This window comes from Glandiceps talaboti, chromosome 13 (assembly GCF_964340395.1).
Source record: "Glandiceps talaboti chromosome 13, keGlaTala1.1, whole genome shotgun sequence".
Classification (NCBI taxonomy): domain Eukaryota; kingdom Metazoa; phylum Hemichordata; class Enteropneusta; family Spengelidae; genus Glandiceps; species Glandiceps talaboti.
Window position 1 is genome coordinate 4,528,030 of NC_135561.1, and position 23,448 is coordinate 4,551,477.

Sequence of the window (23,448 nt, forward strand, 5' to 3'; positions counted from 1 at the left end):
TGGATTATGATCATGAACTAATAACATAAAGCTAAATAATCATTGAGAAGTTGGTCACAATGATCGAATTGCAAAGCTTTCAAGTCCTGTAGATAGTAGATGGCTTATTCACAATTTGAATACAACTTTGATAAATTGCCAATAAGATAATACTATTTGGAAAACAAATAAATGCGGCACGGCTGTGATATGAACTCCAAAATGTACATGACTTCGCAAAAGCTAGCCTTGCAAACTTGACAGTTTCAACGTCAAAAGATCAAACCTCTCCCTCCTTTCTGTGGTATATATCGAATATCGAATATGGCTGTAATCTTTCAATTACTACCACCCTTGGCGTGAAAGCTGTACACACCCATCTTTGCAATTCAACGAGTTCTTACTAATACACATACATATTAACGGAATGTGAAAAAAAAAACCATTGGATACGATAGTATGCCATACAACTGAATTATTGAAATTATGTTCACCAAACCGAGAGTTTGAGCACAGGGTAAAGGACCAATGATCAATTTTGTACTCGCGATTTTCCGGATTTCTAATATTATTTTCTGTACATTTCAAATAAAGTTTTAAATACTGTTTCCTCTTACTGTTTTTTTTCTATTTCCTACCTAATATCAATGTCTTATCTGAGTTTATCAGCTTTGCATTAATTAGTAGCTTGCTAGAACAAACTCACTATTTGCCCAAATTAACGCATTATACCGTGAGTGTAAACATCTACTGATCCGACTAAATGGTAATACACGTCCGTGTATTACCATTTAGTCGGATCAGTAGATGTTTACACTCACGGCATAATGAGTTAATTTGGGCAAATAGTGAGTTTGTTCTAGCAAGCTACTAATTAATGCAAAGCTGATAAACTCAGATAAGACATTGATATCAGGTAGGAAATAGAAGAAAAAAACAGTAAGAGGAAACAGTATTTAAAACTTTATTTGGAATGTACAGAAAATAATATTAGAAATCCGGAAAATCGCGAGTACAAAATTGATCATTGGTCCTTTACCCTGTGGTTTGAGGGCGCTCAACATGTTACCCATAAGTCTTCGCGAATTCGTAGAAGAGCCCCAGCGATGAGAGTCTGGGTAACCGAGACTAAGTCAGTGCGATTGGGGAATTCCCTTCTATTCAGTTTCAAAATGTTTTTTTTTCCTTCTGGAGTTTGTTTCTGATTTGACATTTCTTCAGCACGGATGTGTTATATGAAATCATATGAGGTACAAACATTCACTTTGTTTTCCTCGAAAATTCAGTTAGAATAGTTCCAACAGTGACGGGGCCAAAATACAACAACACTGAATGAATATTTACGGAAGTAGAGCAGCGGGTGACATAGAGGAAGTCACCGACAAGTTAGAGGAAGCTTATTCAAGAAGGGACAATATAATATTTTATGAGTAATTGGAATTAAGGTGAGGATTTACGTCTTTCTAGTCGCCCATGACCATCACACTGTGCATGTATCTTTCTAGTAGCCCATGACCATACACTGTGCATGTATCTTTCTAGTAGCCCATGACCATACACTGTGCATGTATCTTTCTAGTAGCCCATGACGATACACTGTGCATGTATCTTTCTAGTAGCCCATGACCATACACTGTGCATGTATCTTTCTAGTAGCCCATGACCATACACTGTGCATGTATCTTTGTCTGCATTATGGTATTCGTGCGAGGTAACTTCGTGTATGTCAAATATTCCAACCATATCATGACCTTGTGTCAAAGGTCAAAAGTCGAAAACCCTGACATGTATATCTTAACGCATTTCACACTGATTTCCTGGTTTGCAATGTTTATAAAACTATACACAGTGGTATTGGAATGCAATGCTATGGATGTGGTTAGTACATTCTGGCAACTTCAAAACGTCTTCCCTTGGCCCTTCCCCCAGCCCTTCCGGCGAAATAAAAACATATCCTCACCCCATAGCTAAATATTCAATTTGTGTTACGGTGCGCCCCTTAGCCCTGTCATTATCTCGATACAAACAAAAACAAAACATGTATCTTATCATGATTGTAATCGTTACGGTTTGTGGACTATACCATGCAGACACATGCAACAATTGTATTACAATGCATATAAACCACCCTCTGCAAGAGACAGAGGCATGCAACAATTGTATTACAATGTATATAAATCATCCTCTGCAAGAGACAGACACGTGCAACAATTGTATTACAATGTATATAAACCACCCTCTGCAAGAGACAGAGGCATGCAACAATTGTATTACAATGTATATAAATCACCCTCTGCAAGAGACAGACACATGCAACAATTGTATTACAATGTATATAAATCACCCTCTGCAAGAGACAGAGGCATGCAACAATTGTATTACAATGTATATAAATCACCCTCTGCAAGAGACAGAGGCATGCTACAATTATATTACAATGTATATAAATCATCCTCTGCAAGAGACAGACACGTGCAAGAATTGTATTATAATGTATATAAACCACCCCCTTCAAGAGGCAGATAATGCTACAATTGTATTACAATGTATATAAATCACCCTCTGCAAGAGACAGACACATGCAACAATTGTATTACAATGTATATAAACCACCCTCTGTAAGAGACAGAGGCATGCAACAATTGTATTACAATGTATATAAATCACCCTCTACAAGAGACAGACACATGCAACAATTGTATTACAATGTATATAAACCACCCCTTCAAGAGGCAGATAATGCTACAATTGTATTACAATGTATATAAATCACCCTCTGCAAGAGACAGAGGCATGCAACAATTGTATTACAATGTATATAAATCACCCTCTGCAAGAGACAGACACATGCAACAATTGTATTACAATGTATATAAACCACCCTCTGCAAGAGACAGAGGCATGCAACAATTGTATTACAATGTATATAAATCATCCTCTGCAAGAGACAGAGGCATGCAACAATTGTATTACAATGTATATAAATCATCCTCTGCAAGAGACAGACACGTGCAAGAATTGTATTATAATGTATATAAACCACCCCCTTCAAGAGGCAGATAATGCTAAAATTATATTACAATGTATATAAATCACCCTCTGCAAGAGACAGAGGCATGCAACAATTGTATTACAATGTATATAAATCACCCTCTGTATGAGACCACAGACCCTCCACCAACAGACACATGCAACGTTTGTATTACAATACATATAAATCACCTTTGCAAGAGACAGTTACAAGCAATAATTGAATCCGATCTGATATTTATTCCTCCACAGATTACTTTCTTCTGCTGTAATGTTTGTCAAACTTCACACGTCAACCAAGGTCTAAGCAAGCCAAGAATCTTTAGGGGGTTGGCTAAGGAAGATAGGGAACGCTATATCGCGCTAGAGTCATAATCGGCGGGGGCTCATTTCAGATAATGAATTTGGGAAGGGTACCATTTGAAAATGACCCAATTCAAATTCTGTGCAAACATTTCTGTGGTAATAGCTAGAACTGATTAGTTTTCTGGCGAGATTCAGGTATGCCAAGACGCTAGACGGAAAACAGACATTTGACGCAATCCATAATGTGAATTGTCAATACAGTTTATACAACTGTCAAGAATCTAAGATCAGCTTTGCTTATTCGATAGGTGAAAGCATTAAGCAACCTTTAAAATATAGCATTATCTCTCCGTTTTAGTTTTAATTTCGTTTTAGTTTCAGAATATGGGCAATACTCATAGTCAGGTTGGGCCAATACCCCCTCCTGTAGGTAATGCGTTGGCAAACTACCGTGGGTTTGCCAACTATAAAATGGGCTGGAGATGGCAGTATTGATTTAGGCGATCGAGAAGGCACTGAAGCTGACACAGGTAATATGCTAGTAAATGTATTCTCGTTCTCACTCATGTTATTAGAAGCAGAAAGAAATAAAAATTGTTAAGATATATATATATATATATATATATATATATATATATATATATATATATATATATATATATATATATATATATATATATGTGTGTGTGTGTGTGTGTGTGTGTGTGTATAAACATATATATACACTAAGCAGGTTCATTTGAGCATATAGAAGAAACAGTTAAGTGTGTACACACGCACACACACACACACACACACACATTTTCATAGAAGTATAAGTGTCTTACTGGAGAGAAAAGTGTTCGATGCAATATTAGTAGCAGAGCATTATATACTGCATTCAAAAGAATAAGGACGTTATATTAAAGTCGTTACTCGACGTTTCACGCTTCCTCAGCGATCACTAGGCGACTGATAAAATTGAGATTGACAAAGTCGATATGTCATCTAAATGTTTGTAATATACATTGCGTAACAAGATGGTCGGACTAAACTATTCCTTACAGATGTTTACTTCTATAGTTAGCGAGGGAATATTTACTTTCATGGAGACTAATTCAGATTTTTTGTTCAGAACAGTATTTAATTCGGAATTTTTGTTCAGTACAGTATTTTTGATCAATCCCAATGTTATCAGTCGCCTGATATGATCACTGGGGAAGCGTGAAACTCCAATAACGACTTATAACACCCCTGTCCTCTGAATTAAGTCTGTAATGCTCTGCTAATTAATTAATATTGCACCGAGCACGGCTCTCTGCAGTAAGACACTTACATATATAACTGAATATTCAGTTTACCAACCAGAAACACGTTTGAGTTTTACCTTGAAGAAGGCAACTGTCGGCTTTAATAAAGATCAGAAGATTATAGTGACGTCGAGACATTTTTAATTTCTACCTCACATTATGCCAACATTTCGATGTACTCCCCCCCCCCCCCGCTTTTTTTTTAACTTCAATTTGTCGTAGTTGGACTGAGTTTATTTCTTGGACCAATAAATATATTTCAGTATGGCCTTCGATACGATCGACCATGATATCTTAATATCACAATTATCACAACGATGACAGAATATCGGTCTCAAGTTTGCTTCCCAAGTGTGCTTAAAACTAGACTATACACACAGTCACCATGTTTCAGCACTTAAAAATCACAAGTACCTAACAAGAAATCGTACTGTTAGGAACTTTAAAGTAAGAACTAAACATAAAGAACTCAGTCCAGTTGTTACCTGTGTCAATTTGTTGCAAAATAGTCATTGTCTCTAGTACATGTAGTACTTGTCATCATGTTGTAATTTTTTAAAATTGAAATGTTACTTCACACTTTTTAGTTGTCAGCAGTACCTTTGTCGTTTACGTGTTTTTAAAGTAATATAACAATCCGCCATAATTTAGTCGTTAGATCACAACGTTTGGAAATATTTCATTATTATTATGTATGTATATATACATATAACAACTATCATAATAAGGTTGCTGTCTGTGAACCAAATATGCAACTATGATCGGATGATGTCTTGTTTGTATTTTAGAAAGACTGATGTCAACCTTCAAAGAGCTGAAATTCAACGTTTTGGTGTACAAAGACATGACAAGTTATGACATGAAGAAAGTTCTACAGGTTGCCGCTATGCAGGACCATTCAGCATATGATAGCATCGTCGTTTTCATCCTTTCACATGGTGGACCTAATGATGTGGTTTACGGTTGCAACGGTGTTAGCGTTCGTATAAAGGATCTTATGTCTCTATTTACTTCAAATAAATGCCCAACATTGAAAAGTAAACCTAAGATGTTTTTCATCCAGGCTTGCCGTCAGCCTGGGACTGGGGAAGAGCATCCATATTGGGGTTTAGATTCGCCGTCCATAAGCTTTGGGAATAAACAAATCCCTGACGCTGCTCCAGTTGAGAACACAACATCATACGATTGGGCTGACTTCTTGGTTGGTCACTCTACTTTCCCTGGTTGTCAATCATTTCGAGATCCTAACCCTGCTAAGGGTTCGTATTACATCACAAAGTTGGTTCAGTCTCTGATAAAGTACCATACTGAGCATCATCTCTTGGACATCTTACTCATTGTCAATAACGAAGTTGCTACAGAGAGCGATATACAGATTCCAGCACCTACATTTTCTTTGACAAAGAAGGTGTACTTATTGTGACAGTTTGATGCACAGCTTCAGATCCGTCCACATCAAGTCATCTACATTTGATGTACAATTTTAAAAGCCGTCCACATCAATCCATCACGTGTCTAAACAATGTTTAAACACTTCATCGGACTTCTTTGTTTGGCACGAATGACTATATAATGTATCCATTTTCTTAACAGAAGTATTCCCTTTTGAAATTTGAACAGCATGGTTCATACAAACCCACATAAGCATTTTCTAAACACAATCATGATAAGTTGCTTACTTAGGCTACTAACTACAACTCATACTCCTCCCCCTCCATTATAACATACACCCAGCACGAAAGTTCATTTGGGATATAGAATCATAGTGAACACAATAAATGATGTGCACTGAAATAAATGTTAATCACTGAAACGTATTGTATACGTATCTGATTTGAATATACACCACACGTTTTAAACGAAACAGGATGTAAGCGTTATATATGGTGGGTACATGTATTTCAAATTCGTTTTACTGACTGACAAATTTCGTTTCACTCTAAATTTCATTGAACCGATACACACGATGCAAGCGTAACTACTCATTCGCCAGCTACTTTGGGCGTATGTATTAATAAAATGGTCCAATGAGTAGTTACCATCAACATAGGGTAAGGATAAACTCTTTTCATTACATACAAAAAAGATGGTTGTTCGGTTTCTGTTCAGAGGATGGTTGTTATTTTTGCGAAGACACCTTCAAAGCAATGTTGTATATAACTATTTGCTAGGATTATGTAGTTTGTATAATCCATATTGCACACATAAGCATATTCCCTCCCGCGATTGGGGTGGGAAATATGTATAAATCAATATAACATCATCACGTGTATGATATTTTATAGTATTTAGAATAAAACAATTTTTTTAGTTCTCGGGTTGAAATGTGGAAATCACTTTTACTTTTAATGGAATATGATTTGTACCCCTAAATACAAATATTTCTAGAAATATATCAAATCAGAAAATGGAAGAATTATTAAATGCATGACATTAAATGTTTTTATTCATAGCACTACATACTACTGCTTATTGATTTGAAATTGGTCTTCCTGTCTGAAATAATTTTCAATTTTGGTCAATTTATTTAGAAGGGGGTTGGGGTTGGGGTTATGAGGCCTACATTGAACTACAGTGATCTCGCCCTTTAGAGAACCGACGAGACCGAGGGGAAGGTGAGTGTATGCAAACTGTTTTCTATGACCATATCGATTGCAATATTGATGGCCTTTTCCCATTAATATTTAAACCAGGCCTGCCATTTGACCTGTTACTTCGTAGCGCTCACTCGCTAGCAAACACGTATGCACTCACTCGCTCACTTCAATACACAGGTAGAACGCACACAAACGAGTACGCATACACACGCGCGCGCGCGTACACATACATACATACATACATACATACATACATACATACATACATACATACATGCATGCATGCATGTATGCACTCACTCACGCACGCACGCACGCACGCACGCACGCACACACACACATACATACATACATACATACATACATACATACATACATACATACATACATAAATCCGTGGTGTACTCTTTAAAATCACTTCATTCATCCCCACACACAGTGATTGCTTTAGTCAGCTTATTACAATGTGAAAGGGTAAAAATAATAAACGTAAACATTCAATGAAGAATATATGAAAGTTTTATAACCCTGTGCCTCAAATGAACATTTCAATGGACGTATTCTTATTATCCGATGGTGTAGGTCAAGATACATTTCGTATTTTTTGAAATAAGTAATGCTGATGATTTTGCGTGTAAATTGGCCTTAGGTCTCAATGTACATTGTACACCCCCACTGTTTCAAGCTGAAACGCCAGTCTTCTCTGAGTCTTGCTTATAAGCAGTTTCCACGAATAAGCTCATGTATCTACGTCTAGAGAGAGCGGCATTCAAATTTAGTACCACTAGCGGGCGCACTACTTTCAACAATAAATCGTTTCGAGAACATCCAAGAAAAGTAATTTTGAGTGATTGTAAAGTTTGATTTTCTAATTCTGATAAATTCAAGTTGAAGTATGAGTCGAGTAATGTTGATGGAAGTAAAATGATACTAGAGAAGAATAGAACTCATTCTAATTATTATAATTTAAGACGTAGTTGAGTGAAATAGTTTATAACACTATACTCACGGTTACAGTAGTTTACTGTCATTTTAATTTCGATTTTAGCCCCTAGCTTCATAACATCTACATGGCATTTAAAATTTTGAGACACTACACACAATTGATATTTACACATGTTGTGAAAACAATGAAGCTTTAATCCACACCTAGAAACGTATTCATCAATCTATTATTCAAATATCTGTGGTACATATACATGATTATAGTTAATATGATTGCGGAATTTTTTTCTCGAAAATTTATCCTGAATATTCAAAAACTTTATTAACACTTGATATCCTTCTTCACCCTTTCAATAGATAAACTATATACGTAGTAACCAGACTAACATAAGTAAATAGTGTCTAATGTGTTATTCAGATTTTATACTCGTTTAGATTTCATTGTAGACAGACGGACGGATAAGCCTTTGGTTTTGCGTCATCAGCGGTGAACATTTGTGATTATTTGCGTCCATTGATGATTACAGAACAACACATGATTTCGATTTAGTTGGAGATGAAGAAGGCGTCTGCCTTGCCGCCTGTTGTTTCCCACTTTGCTTGTGTTGTTGTTGTTGTTGTTGTTGTTGTTGCTGCTGCTGCTGCTGCTGCTGCTGCTGCTGTGGCAGCAAACTTGATTGATCATTCTGCTTTCGCCATCTTTCCTGGAGGATGCTTTTGTCAACTTTGTTGACCTTGAAGAACAAGACCCTATCATCAGTTGTAGTGATGAATACTCTGTTCTTCTTAGGGATGATATTGATGGATTCTATAGCTGAATAACCATAAATGTTGACAATTTGAATTCCTAAGGCAACGCTCCAGACTCGGATTGTTACCTCCTCCTTGGCGGCACTCAGAATAAATTGGTCGTCTGCTGTAATCTTTGCTATGGTGACGATATCCTCATGCCCCGTGAAAACATGTACTCGCTGAAGTGAAGCTCTATCCCATAACCTGACCGTTTTGTCACTGGAACACGTCACGAAGAAATTATCGGTCGACGATAAAGTGATATCATTAATGCCATATTCATCTGATCTGTGCATGTTTTCGCTGTCTTCATCATGGGCTTGCAGTCTTGCCATCGGAGTATCACTGGCAACACTGACGTCATATAACTTGATTACACCATCGGGATACGCCGCCAGTAGAACTCTCTCATCTTTCGTCAGTGCAGCACAACTCATGTTATCGTTACCATGTACAAATTCTAAGCGTCGATCTGCTATAACTTCTAAGGTCTTCCAATTGAAAATAACATAGCAGGTAGCGCAAGCTGCCAATACTTTCTCATCACGAAGGAAGAAGATATCACTTGGCCTAGTATCTGGATCACATTGTCCTCCATACCACTGCTTGTTAATGTCGTAGCCATATATATCATCAACGAAGGAGTCCCCACTCAATAGGAGGCTTGCATTGCCATCAGGAGATATCCGAATGCCCGAACATGATGTATCCATCTCTTTGGGACTACCAATCATCGACAACGTCTTTGTATCGTATTCATTCAAAGTGAGGGAGCCAACGCCAAACAGTCTTCTGCCATCAGGTGTGGTATCGATGCCAGTCACGGGGTGGTCGTACAGTCCTTCCCATTCAGTCGTAGCCAGTTGTTTTCCGTTATCAACATCATACATGGTTAGGTTTTTACCAAGTCTATCGACCATGACCACACGTTCTTCATCTCCAAGTAGCTTTACTCTGTAATTGGTTCGACGCAAGGAAAAACGTTCAAGGTAGTAGGGCGTAAGAAGATCGTCGTCGTAATCATCGTCGTCGTCCTCTTTTTCTGTATCTTGGATACCATTTATGTTCCAAACTTTGATCGTTTTATCATCCGATGCAGTGATCACCAATCGGTTCGACTGTTGCAGAACCATGCACATATCTTGGACGTATTTAGTGTGTTGAAGCCTTTCCACAAATTTGAGATCGTCATCACTTTTCCAATCCTCTGGTGGTTTCCAGGCTACTCCATATTCATTACTGTCATTGAGCGTAAACACCAGTTTCATCTCTTCTGTAAAGAAGACCTTGGACGTCTCTCCGCCATGACCACCACCTATGCTCATCTTTTTGACGGTCTTTAAGGTTGCGACATCATAGATTATGATACCAAAGTTATCAAGGAACATTAGTTGTGTATCATTATTTAGAAATCTGGCTTCGAAAGGACTGTTATGTTCGCTTTCGTCGAAGTACTTAAACTCTCCTGTATAGACATCTAGTAGAACATGTTTCTCGAAGTGGAGCCCAATGTAACGACCATCAGCTGTGACAGCTAGTTTGCTAGATGGACTGGGTCGAAGTTTTCTACGGTCAATGATCTCGTTTACCATCTTACCAGACAACAAATCCCATATTTTGATGCCAGGGTCTTCTTCCTCACCACATGTCACAATCAGGTGTCGTCCTTCTTTAGACTTTGCGATGACAAGATCGTTGATAGATACTAAAAGAAAACAAGCACAAAATAGAAACCTTTATAATAAACAATCTAAAATGGCAAAACACTCATGTATTTTCAACTCTGACAACTTGCGTTTGCAACCAACACGGCGGAATTTAAATTTTATCGCATAATAAATAAATAAATAATATAGACATACTTTGTAACATTGACATACAATATGGCTTCCTGTCTACGTTATTACTGAAAGCATGTCGATAACATTTCTTTCCAATTCAATTTACGGGAAGTAAGCAGTAAATACACTAATGATTGTATTCTCAAGGCTGTTTACGATATTCTCAATTTACGCTACATTTGAATTAAATGACCTGCAAGTGACAAGTTTGTATTGAGATATACCCACTAGTTTTGAAATAAGAACACTTTAAGTAATTTCCCCTTGCATTGTCTCTGGGAAACGTTTAGGCCACTTATTTCCACGGCAACCTTAATTTTAGTAATACCATTCTTTTATATCGTCACGGTGAAAGAATACCTGATGCTATGCAACAAAATGTTTGTGTCTATATATTGCCATTTCACCAATTAATTAATTAATTAATCAATCAATCAATCAATCAATCAATCAATCAATCAATCAATCAATCAATCAACCAACCAACCAACCAACCAACCAACCGACCGACCGACCGACCGACCGACCGACCAACCAACCAACCAACCAACCAATCAATCATTTAATTAATTAATTAATTAATTAATCACTATAGGGTAAGTAAACGTATTGTTTTCAGTTATTATTGCAATATCAAAACAAATATTTTCTGAATATGTATATACAACACTATACATAAGAATGCAAATTACAGGTAAATAGAGAAAGACAGACAGACAGACAGACAGACAGACAGACAGACAGACAGATAGACAGACGGACATATAAATACTGGCAGACAGAACCACAAGCAGTACTATCACAATACGAGTCATCCTATTCTGTCTCTTGCATGCAAAAACTTAGGTAAGACTATGATAATTTATTGTTATTTCTGTGTACACCTTTATGCCTTTGCTTCATATGTGGTCACTTTAAACAAATTGTATTCCAGATAGAAGCCAGGTCTTTTTAGTCGACTATAACAGTACAGTCTGCATAATGTGTTCATCTACTCAACTATAATTGTCTTTACAACTCATCCAACTCTCACGAAAGTATTGTGACCGACAAGTATCTTATCTTGGGGTCAAAGTAATCTTTTATAAATTAATGTAAAATAAAGTAAATTCCAACCTACCTATCCTATTTTCTCAAATCGTGTTATCGGAAACAAAGATTTATTTACCTTGCTTTTCTAGTAAGAACATGAATAACAATTTAGGAGATTTTTACCTTTATGTGCTTGAATTGGAGGGTAGAGTTGATGACCCGTTTCAAGACTCCATACCACGAAGAAGTACTCTCTGACGTACGTTGTACGGTCGACTCTTTCGGTGTACATTTCGCTTACTGCAAACTTTGAATCTGGTGTGAATTTCATAGAACAATGACCTTTCCCGGTGTGACCCATCAGATTTAAAAAGTGCTCACCAGTTTCGACATTCCAAACATTAATCTGTTCATTTCGTAATTCCTCTGTGAAAATTAAAAGAAAATAAACATTTCACCAACTGGTTCCCAAATAAAATACTGCATGTTGCATCACTTAACCAATGTGTTTCTGCATTGGCCTATTGTCGTGAATTACATTGATTGATTCATATTTTGTGTTATACGTTGTTGTTGTTAACATTGTTGCCGTTTCTGATGAACTCATTATATAGTCATACGTCATACATAATCAACCAATCAGCACGAAGCTCGCCGATAAGGCAGACGATCAAATCAAATTTCTTGTGTGATGTAAGTTTCAGTTACAAGTTGGAGTGCGCGTGCATTCTTGTGTGATGTAAGTTTCAGTAACAAGTTGGAGTGTGCGTGCATATAAAAAACAGAGTTCCCAGTGTAATCTACTACTTGCTTGTATTGTCATTTCTATTACTGCTGTAAGTTCCGAACCACTTTTCTATTGTGAGTCATCCACACCTAGCATATTGCTTCATACATGTATTGCATTACTATACTTCACGCACATGAAACGACAAACACGCTTAGTTGAGGACATTTGGTCATACTTGAATTGTATTAATATGAATGACCACTAAAATGAATTATAGAATTCTATATTAATTTTCGTTTATAACAGGATGAGTCGTGAATTAAAATCAAATTGTCAGTCGGAATAGGAAATAATTTCTAAAACAAGATAGATTCGCTCTTCATGAATTACATAAGCCCGACTTGCATCCTTTTCTAAAAATTCAAATGGAATTTTAACTCACCGTCACGATATTCCAGTCGTCTATAACTGTAGGTGACAACAAGCATACTATCTGGCGTGATGGCAACCTCAAATACCGGGGCATTGTGGCGTCCCTTCAGTGTGTGCAAAATGGTACAGCTGTCCAAGTCCCATATAATAGCTGTTTTGTCCTTGGAACCACTAACAAGAAGTCGCCCATCAGAAGTTGTAGCAAGACTTATAACTTCCTCAGTATGACCAACTAGTTGTGTTCGCAACAAACCATCTGCCGCAGGAAAGCATCGGTTGTAAGGTAGAATCGGTATGGTCTTACTGGCTGTTGACTTCTCGGCATCTGAGACCAACTTTGTGATGTACTGGCCCTTGGCATCTGTTAATCTTCCAATTAATTCGTAGATGAGATTATCGGGTGCCGTTCTCAGGGCTGATGCGCCAACACGGATTACGTCACCAACTCTACGAATTTCGTCATCATCAGGGTACTCTTGGAAGGCCATGTTGAAATCTTGAAGAACTTCTCCAAGACCCATACCCTTTAATTTGGCCACCAAGAAATCAAAATTACACAGCGCATGTTTCTTTAGCTGATTGGCATCTTTGGTGTATATCAAATGGAATGGTAACTGCTCTAGCTTCCTGACATTAAAACGACTATTTCCAAATTCAAGAGGTTGAGGGCCTACTTTGCGGTCTTCCTCGTCTTTCTGTGGTTTTTTAAATTTCGACATTTGAAGGGACGTGTACTGGAAAGGCTTTTTCGCACCTCCTGACCAAGTACCAATGTAATATTCAGAGCAAGAACCATGTAAATTCTTCACAAGCTTGGGATCTTGTAAATATCGTTCTCTGGCTGTTTCGATGAACTGGCGATGATACCAGTAGATGACACGTGACCCCTCAGCATCTCTCTCCACTAAGTAGTCGTTGATTTCAGATCGTATACGTGTCCATAGCAGTGGTGGGATTCTTCTCGTCGGTGGTAACCAATAAGCGTAGACTTCATTAAGAACTTCATCATCCAATGAGAGCAAATCTTCAAGTTCAGCTTCAGCAACACCATTCTGGGAGATGGTCATGTAGGCTAGGGCACGTGATACCAGTGTTTTACCATGGTATTGCTCCAGTCTATCAAATATCAATGATATCATACCCTTCACTGATGGTTCAACTTTGATCTGAGATGTTGGAAGATAGGACTGCCACCGTGAAGCCTGGTCGAACAGTAATTTAAGAAAGAGTGGTAAACTGCACTTTTGTATTGCATTAGAAATGATGGCCTTCTGTTCTGTCGTGACTGTTCGTTTTTCGGTCTGCAACCACGACTCGATAATCTTCGTACTTTCATCAACAGACAATTGTGTCACTTCTGCTTGGGGTGCTCCTGTTGGAAGGATTGATTTCAACCTCTCTAAAATACCGAATTCCAACGGAAGAGTGGATACCACGATAGCTGCATGTGGAGGTAGATACCTCGGTAACCAGGACATTCTGTGTGCGCCCTCAGCGGGTGATAATTGGTCAAGAGAATCAATGAAAATCACCAGTGGTTTGGCTTTGGTGGCGTATCTGAGAACTTGTGCAAACCAACGAACAACCCTGAAGTAGTCATCAGGGACAACTTCTGGATCCTGACCATATATGGTCAATACCTGCTGGCAGATCGATTTCAGTAACTGACGTACACCTGTACTTGCTGGCGTTGTACCAAGGAATCTCAGTACCACTGCAGCATTGCTTTTACCAAACCATTCTGATGCTGACTGGAACGCAGCTTTGGCCATCACTGATGTCTTCCCACTACCAGACTCGCCATACAGTACCATCGGGTATGCCCCAGTTGGATTGCCATTGACTCTTTCTTGTATGTAACCTTTAACCTTTGTCAGGAGCTCTGTTCTGCCGTGAAATGATTGACACTTCAATTTACAGAAAGTTAGATGTTGGAGAATCTCTTCATACATGGGTATACTGTTGAGATTGTTTTCGTCTTTCTTTGCAGCGCGATCGATGAGATCAACGATGGTCTTGTAAAACGTATCAAGGAATTTCTCTAGGTACTGTTTATGTTCAGGGATAGCTGGATCCACTCCTTTCTCAGACCATTTACCAAGTGTAGATTCGATGACATTAGATTTCTTCAAAACACCTCGAACTCGTTGGTCTCTCAAATCTGTTAGTAGTTGTTTGGCGTCTTCATCAATCTTGTTATCCTGCCAGTTGATATCAATGAAATTTTTCACTTCTTTTTCGCCTACGCGCTCAGTTAAATCAGCAAACTTGCGAACAAAACAGACACAGTGATCTTCTCTGTTGCCCGTAGCATCTAGAATACCACGTTTCACTTCATCATGAGTGACTGCAAGGCAAAACGCAATGAAGGTTATTCATAAATTTGTGACAATGCCAAATCGTAGCATTCAAGCAATTGACAAAACTCTGCAAAGTGATGTAAATATCTCTGGTTTTTCAAGGATTAATCTTGTAACTTTTACAGCAAATTTAAACTTCTGCCAGATCTAGATCTAGAGTTCTATGTCTCAAGAGATTGCTTCCAAAATAGCAAACACGGGGTGCTTACCTGATATTTTATACTTTGATGCTTGGTTTTCGTCAAACTGTCCTTTCTTCTGACACATGGTGGCAGCATATCTAAGTAACTCCTGTATATTCTCAAATACACCCCACCATTTATTGCGATCTTGGTCCATTTTGTCTGGATTAGCGTTGTCATTGAAATGTACCAATTTAGAACTAATTGGTTGTAGTATATAAATAGGCGGAACTGAGTTGGTATCTTGGTGAAACCATTCATCGAGTGTTTCCACGGATTTTCCATCTTCTATCAAAACCTGTCTCATAGATTCAAATTCACTAGCAGGAATCTTTGGTGGGAAAGGGCGGTAACCATACTTTTGGCACAGAAATGTCTGGAAAATTATGAGAAACCCATGTGATTTGTATTACTGTAACATGCGCCATTACACACACACACACACACACACACACACACACACACACACACACACACACACACACATACACACACGCACACCACTAAACAACCCACACGCTTACGAAAGCACACCCCCCCACACACACACATATATATATATATAATTTATTTTATTATATATATATATATATATATATATATATATATATATATATATCAGCGTGTGCGAGCGCGGACATGCGCGCGCCGAATGTATGTATGTATGTATGTATGTATGTATGTATGTATGTATGTATGTATGTATGTGTGTGTGTGTGTGTGTGTGTGTGTGTGTGTGTGTGTGTGTACATAGTCAGTGTATATGTATAGTGACTACAAATCTTAGAAAGGTCAAGGGTAGAATTGACGATGAAAAAATCAAACGAAAATCAATCGTACCACAAAATTTGGACCAGTGGAGACTTTTTGGCATTCTGCAATTTCTTTCATGCATAATTCTGACGTCATGTGATCATCTGTAGCTTCATCACGTACACCCCATCTCATATCAACCACTTGAAATTCCAATCCATACTTTGATTTACAGTAATCTTTTAGTTTAGGATAGACATCTCTCATCAAGGCATTCCGTTCTACCGAGGTATCTGCATATAAACAACATTAGATTCATATTTCAAAGTTGTTCTGAAAAGTTGTTGTACTACAGTACACATTTACGTATACTGGCGTGCGCTGTTTGCACGAGATCGTCCAACCGGCCTGGAGTCGGTGTCACCGCAAAGTGAACATTCACTTCGTCAAGCACCAGTAACTATAAGGTACGATGTACTCAATGTTTAGTTATAATTGTGCACTGTCACTTGATGACCTCGTGACCTAACCTGACAATACCTTTGATGATTTATATCACAGTCAACTTTGGCATATAATGTGCTACAACCTACCCCTGACAAAATTAAAGCCGTCGTCATTCTTCTGGAAATTGCGCCGGCACAGAAAACCGGTAAAATTATATGATGTTCTTTCCCCCAATACATTTGATGAATATGCAACTACTTGAATTGTGTCGTGATATGTTTTTTAAAAATAAATGTGGTGCGATACCATCATAATATTTTTCTAACCATGATTTCGTCGAATACAATAACGTCGAATTCTTGAAAAAGTCCCCCCAGGTGAGATAGTTGCCAAAAAGATTCAATGCATGCTCATTTACTGAAAATTTAACTGAAATTATCGGCATCAACTCACCCCCACCCCCACCCCACCCCAGTATTCATGCAAACTGTGATCAGTGATCTTTTGAAGTGAAATATTCTCGTCTGAGCAACTTGTTTTAATCCAAATAATTATGTCTAAAAAGTACATGGAACAGGCTTAAAGAATAATATATTGATAAAAAAGGCAATAATAATAATAAAGTAAGTATTTATTAAGCTGACAAGTATTCCTACATAGTGCAATTTTCAATGTCTATAATATATTGAATTATAGGAACGTGCACTGAATACCATGTAAACCTTTCATATACCCACGTCAATGACATCACAAGTGTCAGTGACTTGCTAATTCTCCAGAGTAAATCATTGCCCTGTACTAGATCAATACAGTATTCGTCTCGCGGTAGATTATAGAAAGCCAGAGATCTTTACTCAGTGCCAACCATCTTAGAGTGAACATTACAAGTCAGGTGTAGCCCAGTCAACTTGTAATTGTCCATGTCACGTTTTAAAGAAGCAGTGTTTGCTAAATAGTTCGTTGTCAAGGGGCGGCAGCCATCTATATCGTAAGAATGTGGTGTACGTAGGAAAGTAGACGGTCCCCGAACAGTAGGACTCTGTCACTATACTTTAGTGCAATCTCTCTCTCTCTCTCTCTCTCTCTCTCTCTCTCTCTCTCTCTCTCTCTCTCTCTCTCTCTCTCTCTCTCTCTCTCTCTCTCTCTCTCTCTCTCTCTCTCTCTCTCTCTCTCTCTCTCGCTCTCGCTCAAGAAATAGAGGATTTTATCAGTCGTTACAGCATTTTAGGTTATCGACTAGCGTTTTTATGAAGGTGGGTATATGGGATGATTTTTTGCTCTTTTTTCAGGAATGGGTACTGTGGGAGGCTGTGATCTCGTTGTTGACTTACTCAAAACAAAAAAACAGAAATTACGAAACAAGAAGGGTCATAGGGTCTATAATGTAATATAACAGATAATGGATATACACTAAAATTTTAGTCTTCAAAATGTTGTGTTGTTTTCGAGCGTTATGAACCCACTTTGCCAGCCACGGCAAATTCAATACAGACGTACGTATGTACGTGTACCCACACTCATTAACTTGAGAACTTGCAAGGTCAGATTGAAATTTGTACAAAATATAGACCACATAAGGTAGAGACACAAAATTTAGCACAGATAATGAATATAAACTATAATTTTAGTCTTGAAAATCTTGTGTTGTTTCAAGCATCGCAACGCACCTTGCCGGCAGGACAAAGTTCGACACAGACACAACACAGCCACAGTCATTTAGTATCGACCGTAATTTGACAACTCGTAAAACCAGGCTCTGCAGCAAGACATTATTACGTAATTTGCTACCCATGTACACTGTACATGTATAGCTAACTATAGTATTTTACGTCAATGTACGCCTTCAGTAAATATTGAATTGTATTTGCAGCTGTAGAATAACAAAAGGTGTGTGACACACTTAGACCATAGAACTTAGAAGTAGGGTCCACTGGGGCGTGTATTGTTGCTTAGGTTTCCGTTTGCTAAGGAAAATATCATTCGAATCTTGCTGCTACAAATGTATCAATCTCTATAGTACTACGTGTACAGGTAGGAATATATATTCAAAAGGTTGTTATATTTAGTCTGTAGACCTGGAAAACAACAATCTATGAAATATTACATGCCCCTGTGGTAGGGTCTATGCTTCGACAAGGCTGTAACCCAGTATGTCGCCATGTACTATTTATCAAGGTGCAGCCCCTGATCAAGGTCATGAGTACAAACTACAATGTTAAATGTCATTAGTTATTCAAGCTGGTTACCTACCTGTAAATGTCGAGCTGGTGAAAATACGTACTACGCGTGACCTTAATGGCGGTAGATTCACGTGACACTTCCCTAACAACAGCTGAGATTTCGCTTCTTCTGACATGATGATCGTACACTATCTTCATGCCACTGTCGATGCTCTGATGTGGTCTCTAATCAACAGAGATCTTTTACCTTGGAAGATTTAGTTGACCATGTACGTGACGTATATTAATATGGATAAAGACTCCCCAAATCGAAACCGACAATTACATGCAAAGAAGTGGAGCAGTGAACCGTTCGATTCCGTTCCAGCCTAAGCCTTGCCTAGGTATGGTTTAACCACCTTTCTAAGCTTGTTGCCAATGGAACACAGTGAATTCTAACACATGGTAACTTAATGCTGTCCTTGTTTGACCTGGACGATGTATAGAATTGAGTTGAAGTACAAATGGGCATATCACACACACACACGTACAGTGCAGTGCTTAGTCATTCACCGTTACTATAGTTATGATAAACAATACAGAGTTGATTTTTGAATATGAATGAAATCTAGGTCAAACGATCCGACAGTATTCAAATGCTAGCATAAAGTACGTAAGCAAGTGTACTTCTATATATTAGGCCAAATAAAAAAAAAGTGTGTTTCTGAAAACCCGACCAACCCTAGCCCCCCGACCCTAAGCATTTTTTTGCATACAAAAGGTAAAATAATAATTGTAACAATTTACATATATTTCCATATATACCTTCATGCCTTAACCACATCTGTATTCTCATTCTTTAAAAATCGTATTCCAAAGAGAACCAAGCAAGGTCATTTTATACTAATAACAGTACCGACGTCTGCATAATGTATTCGTCTACTTAAGTTATCATTGTCTTAAATTAATTACTCCTTTTACATCTCAAAACACTTTCACAGAAGTACAAATGTTTTGTGACTGGCAAGTATCTTATCTTGGAGTCGAAGTGATTTTTAAAGTAAAATGAAATAAAATTCCGAAGTCATGTTATCAGAAACAAACATTTTTTTTTCATTTGCCTTGAGTGTCATGCCAGACAAAAGTTATACATGTCTGTACTTGCCATTGTTTTCTCAATGGGCATTAACAGTTTGTAAATAATATTACATAAATCAAATATCACGTGAGTGGGCACAAACACGTTTCGTATAACATCGTTTGTTTGGAAATTCAGGTTTTCATAGTAGGCCAAATAAAAATAATTTTGCGGGTTACCAAGGAGAACATGATTTCCATGATCAGTTTTTTAATTATTTTATTTATTTTGACACATTTTTATTTTGTCTATTTTTTTGTTGATTTCTCATTTTCACACCATTGTCCATCACAGTATTTTTCTGAAAATTCATCAAGAAATGTTTAGGATCGACAGGGAAAATCATAAACAGGGTCAGGATTTTTCAATAGGGGACGTGGTAGGACAGAGGTTGTTACCAATTATAAGGGACGATCGCATAATGTCACACAAGCTCATCAATAAACGAACCTGTAACACAAGATGAAATAAAGAAACACATAATGAAAGCACCGGCAAAACAGTGCGCAAGTGACCCTATTCCAACATGGCTACTTAAAAAATGTGTCGATGTCTTGCTACCTATCATCACCTGCATGATCAATCGCTCCCTTCAAAATGGTACATTTCCAGATGTTTGGAAGGAGGCAACCGTCGTACCATTGGTCAAAAAAGCAGCGGCGACCCGTTATTAACCTGTCATTCATTCCCAAGCTATTAGAACAGATTGTTCGCTGTACAACATTTTACCCACAACTCTCTCCAGTCTGATTTGTAGTGTTGGATATCTTCTCCTTGAAGTCAGACAAATCTCACCAGTGTATAGGGTTTTGTAAAAACATTTTTTTCCATTTGGCAAGCGTAGAATTGCCACTGATGAGTTTCTGAATACCCATTTCCATCGGTTCTGGTATCAATGATTTATTGTAGAAGGAGTTAGTAGCAATTTTAGGAATTTGTCAGCAGGTTTTCTTGAAAGACATGCAGAATATTTGCAACGAAACTAAGGAAAATATATGCACCTGTTATGACTTTGCCAAAGATATAGATTTATTTGAATAGGTATAACAAAAGAAATTTACATACTAAAACTCATCATACACACTGTCTACCCAGGTTATTGACACTTTGACATTCAAAAGTGTTTTATTCACAGCACATGCTTAATTTAGTTGTTAGTACATATTTATATAAAATTTATAACTTTATTTTCGATTCCTAAGCGTTCTTTTGCTACATATTAATTAAACTTAATTACTATGCTTAAAATGTTGAAAAGTATGGATTATTGAAGAAGTTATTAAATAAGGAACCTCCAAGCATACCAATCAAAGAGAGTTGTGGGTAAGATATTGTACAGTGAATTGTTGTCGATCAACTCACCACTCACATGCAGATCAATGCCCCGCTACCAGTTCATCAATCGGCGTACAGACAATGCCACAGTACAAACATTGTCTTCAGTAAAGTTATGTCAGACATACTTGACTGTGTGGGTCAGCCTGAGAAACAAGCTGCACTTTTGGTTCTACTTGATCTGAGCACAGCCTTTGATACCATTGACCATGCAATTCTATTGGAGACAATGGAACGTGAATTTGGAGTACAAAATGTCGCACTCACTTGGCTAGCCTGTTACCTCACCAACAGATCACAGAAAGTCATAGTATCTGGCAGTTTATCTGAAAGTGAACAACTGAAGTTTGGCGTTCCACAAGGATCAAGCCTTGGTCCAGTCCTTTTTACGGCCTATGAGTACACTCTTTCGCGTCATAAACACCCACATGATTAATTCATACGGCTATGCTGATGATACACAACTTTTGAAAGTGTTTAAACCTCGATTAGATGATGAAACTGATGCTATATAGAGAGGTGTGTCGGTGACATACAAGCCTGGGTGTCAACATATAGACTGAATTAAAATGAAGACAAAACTGAAGTTATGCTACCAGGGACAAAACAACAATTAGCTAAAGTAACAAGTAAATACATTACTGTCGGAGATAATCAGATCAAAATAGTTGACCATGTCCGCAATCTGGGAGGCTGGTTAGATTCAAATATATCGATTGTTCGTCATGTTAACCAAATCTGTAAGAAAGTCAATCATAACTTATACAATCTCCGTTGTATTCGTAAATATCTGAATCAGAAAGCTTGTGAAACATTCCATTCCTCTAGTCAGTTCTCATCTTGATTATGCAAACTCCATATTGTATGGAATGCCACAGTATTGTTTGACAGATTGCAGCACAGGGAGCTCAGGCTCAGTTAGTTTTGTTTACAAATACAAACAAACAAGTAAACAAACAAACAAACAAACAAACAAAACACAAACAAGTAAAAATAAACAAGTAAACAAACAAACAAATAAATAAACAAAAACAAACAAACAAACAAACAAACAAACAAACACAAACAAACAAACAAACTAACTACCCGACACATGAGTAGATACATACATGAATAAACGACAACAAACCAACGAACAAACACTGCCCCCCCCCCCCCCCGAAATGGTCACATATGGCCACCCATATGTGACCATTTCGGGGGGGGGGGGGCAGTGTTTGTTCGTTGGTTTGTTGTCGTTTATTCATGTATGTATCTACTCATGTGTAGATACATACATTTAAAAATCTTGTAGTACCTCGATCATATAATACACTAAATCATGAAATGACAGAGCGCTTACCATTTGTGGACCAAAGCTATGGAACTCAATTCCTGGAGAACTAAAGCTGATCAGAGACGTTAAACTGTTTAAACAATATTATAAACTGTATTGATGTATTATCACTTGTCTTTTACTAAGTAGTCATTGCCTTTTTGTAATTATTGTAAACAATTTGTTGTTTTTAGCTTTATTATATTGTTTTACCATGCTTTTAAATCTATTGTATGTACAGCGCTTTTGAATATCAATAAATAGAAAAGGCGCTTTAGAAAATAAATAAACTTTTTGAATAAACTTTTAAACTTCTATCATTTAGGGGGAAGGGGTCTGGCGTCAATGCAATTGCTGAACTTCATTTTCACACTTCTAACGAAAACTTCAAATCCACCCCTTCAATGATACTGTATTTACCCGAGAATCAACTAAAATTTTAAGTTTAAATTCCTATATCCCAACATGGCTTACAAACTTAAGTCACAGTACAATCATATTGTAATTTCAATTTAACCGAGGCCTAGGCTGAATGAGACGATAACACGATAGAACAGAACATACGATGGGATCCAACAGTTCATTAGTCTATCAGCTAGCCCTCGGATGTTCTTCCGATAAAATACGACACACAGCCGAACAACGCTATCGAGGATGGAACATCCGTGTTCGGGCAGGCCCTCACATGCGAACTTTGTTCGCTTATAGTTATAGCATCGAAAGAAAGCCCGAACGTCTAGCAGCAAGACTAACAGTTCATGTGATCTTCGCAATTAGTGTAAGTAG

General features: G+C 37.7%; 2 protein-coding genes across 2 annotated transcripts; one reads left to right on the plus strand and one right to left on the minus strand.

The window, feature by feature from the left end:
- The first annotated feature begins 1,092 nt into the window (after window positions 1–1,092).
- Window positions 1,093–6,750, plus strand: LOC144444939 (caspase-8-like). The gene is made up of 3 exons (XM_078134491.1): window positions 1,093–1,424; window positions 3,691–3,845; window positions 5,393–6,750. The coding sequence occupies exons 2-3, from the start codon at window positions 3,749–3,751 to the stop codon at window positions 6,025–6,027; spliced, it is 732 nt and encodes a 243-aa protein (XP_077990617.1). The 5' UTR covers window positions 1,093–1,424; window positions 3,691–3,748; the 3' UTR covers window positions 6,028–6,750.
- A 982-nt stretch (window positions 6,751–7,732) lies between these two features.
- On the minus strand, window positions 7,733–19,382 carry LOC144444549 (NACHT domain- and WD repeat-containing protein 1-like). The gene is made up of 6 exons (XM_078133999.1): window positions 18,966–19,382; window positions 16,356–16,561; window positions 15,543–15,891; window positions 12,984–15,320; window positions 11,995–12,237; window positions 7,733–10,643 (listed from the first exon to the last, which is right to left on the minus strand). Exons 1-6 carry the CDS (start codon window positions 19,069–19,071, stop codon window positions 8,668–8,670), a joined length of 5,217 nt encoding a protein of 1,738 aa, XP_077990125.1. The 5' UTR covers window positions 19,072–19,382; the 3' UTR covers window positions 7,733–8,667.
- Between the last annotated feature and the right edge of the window lie 4,066 nt (window positions 19,383–23,448).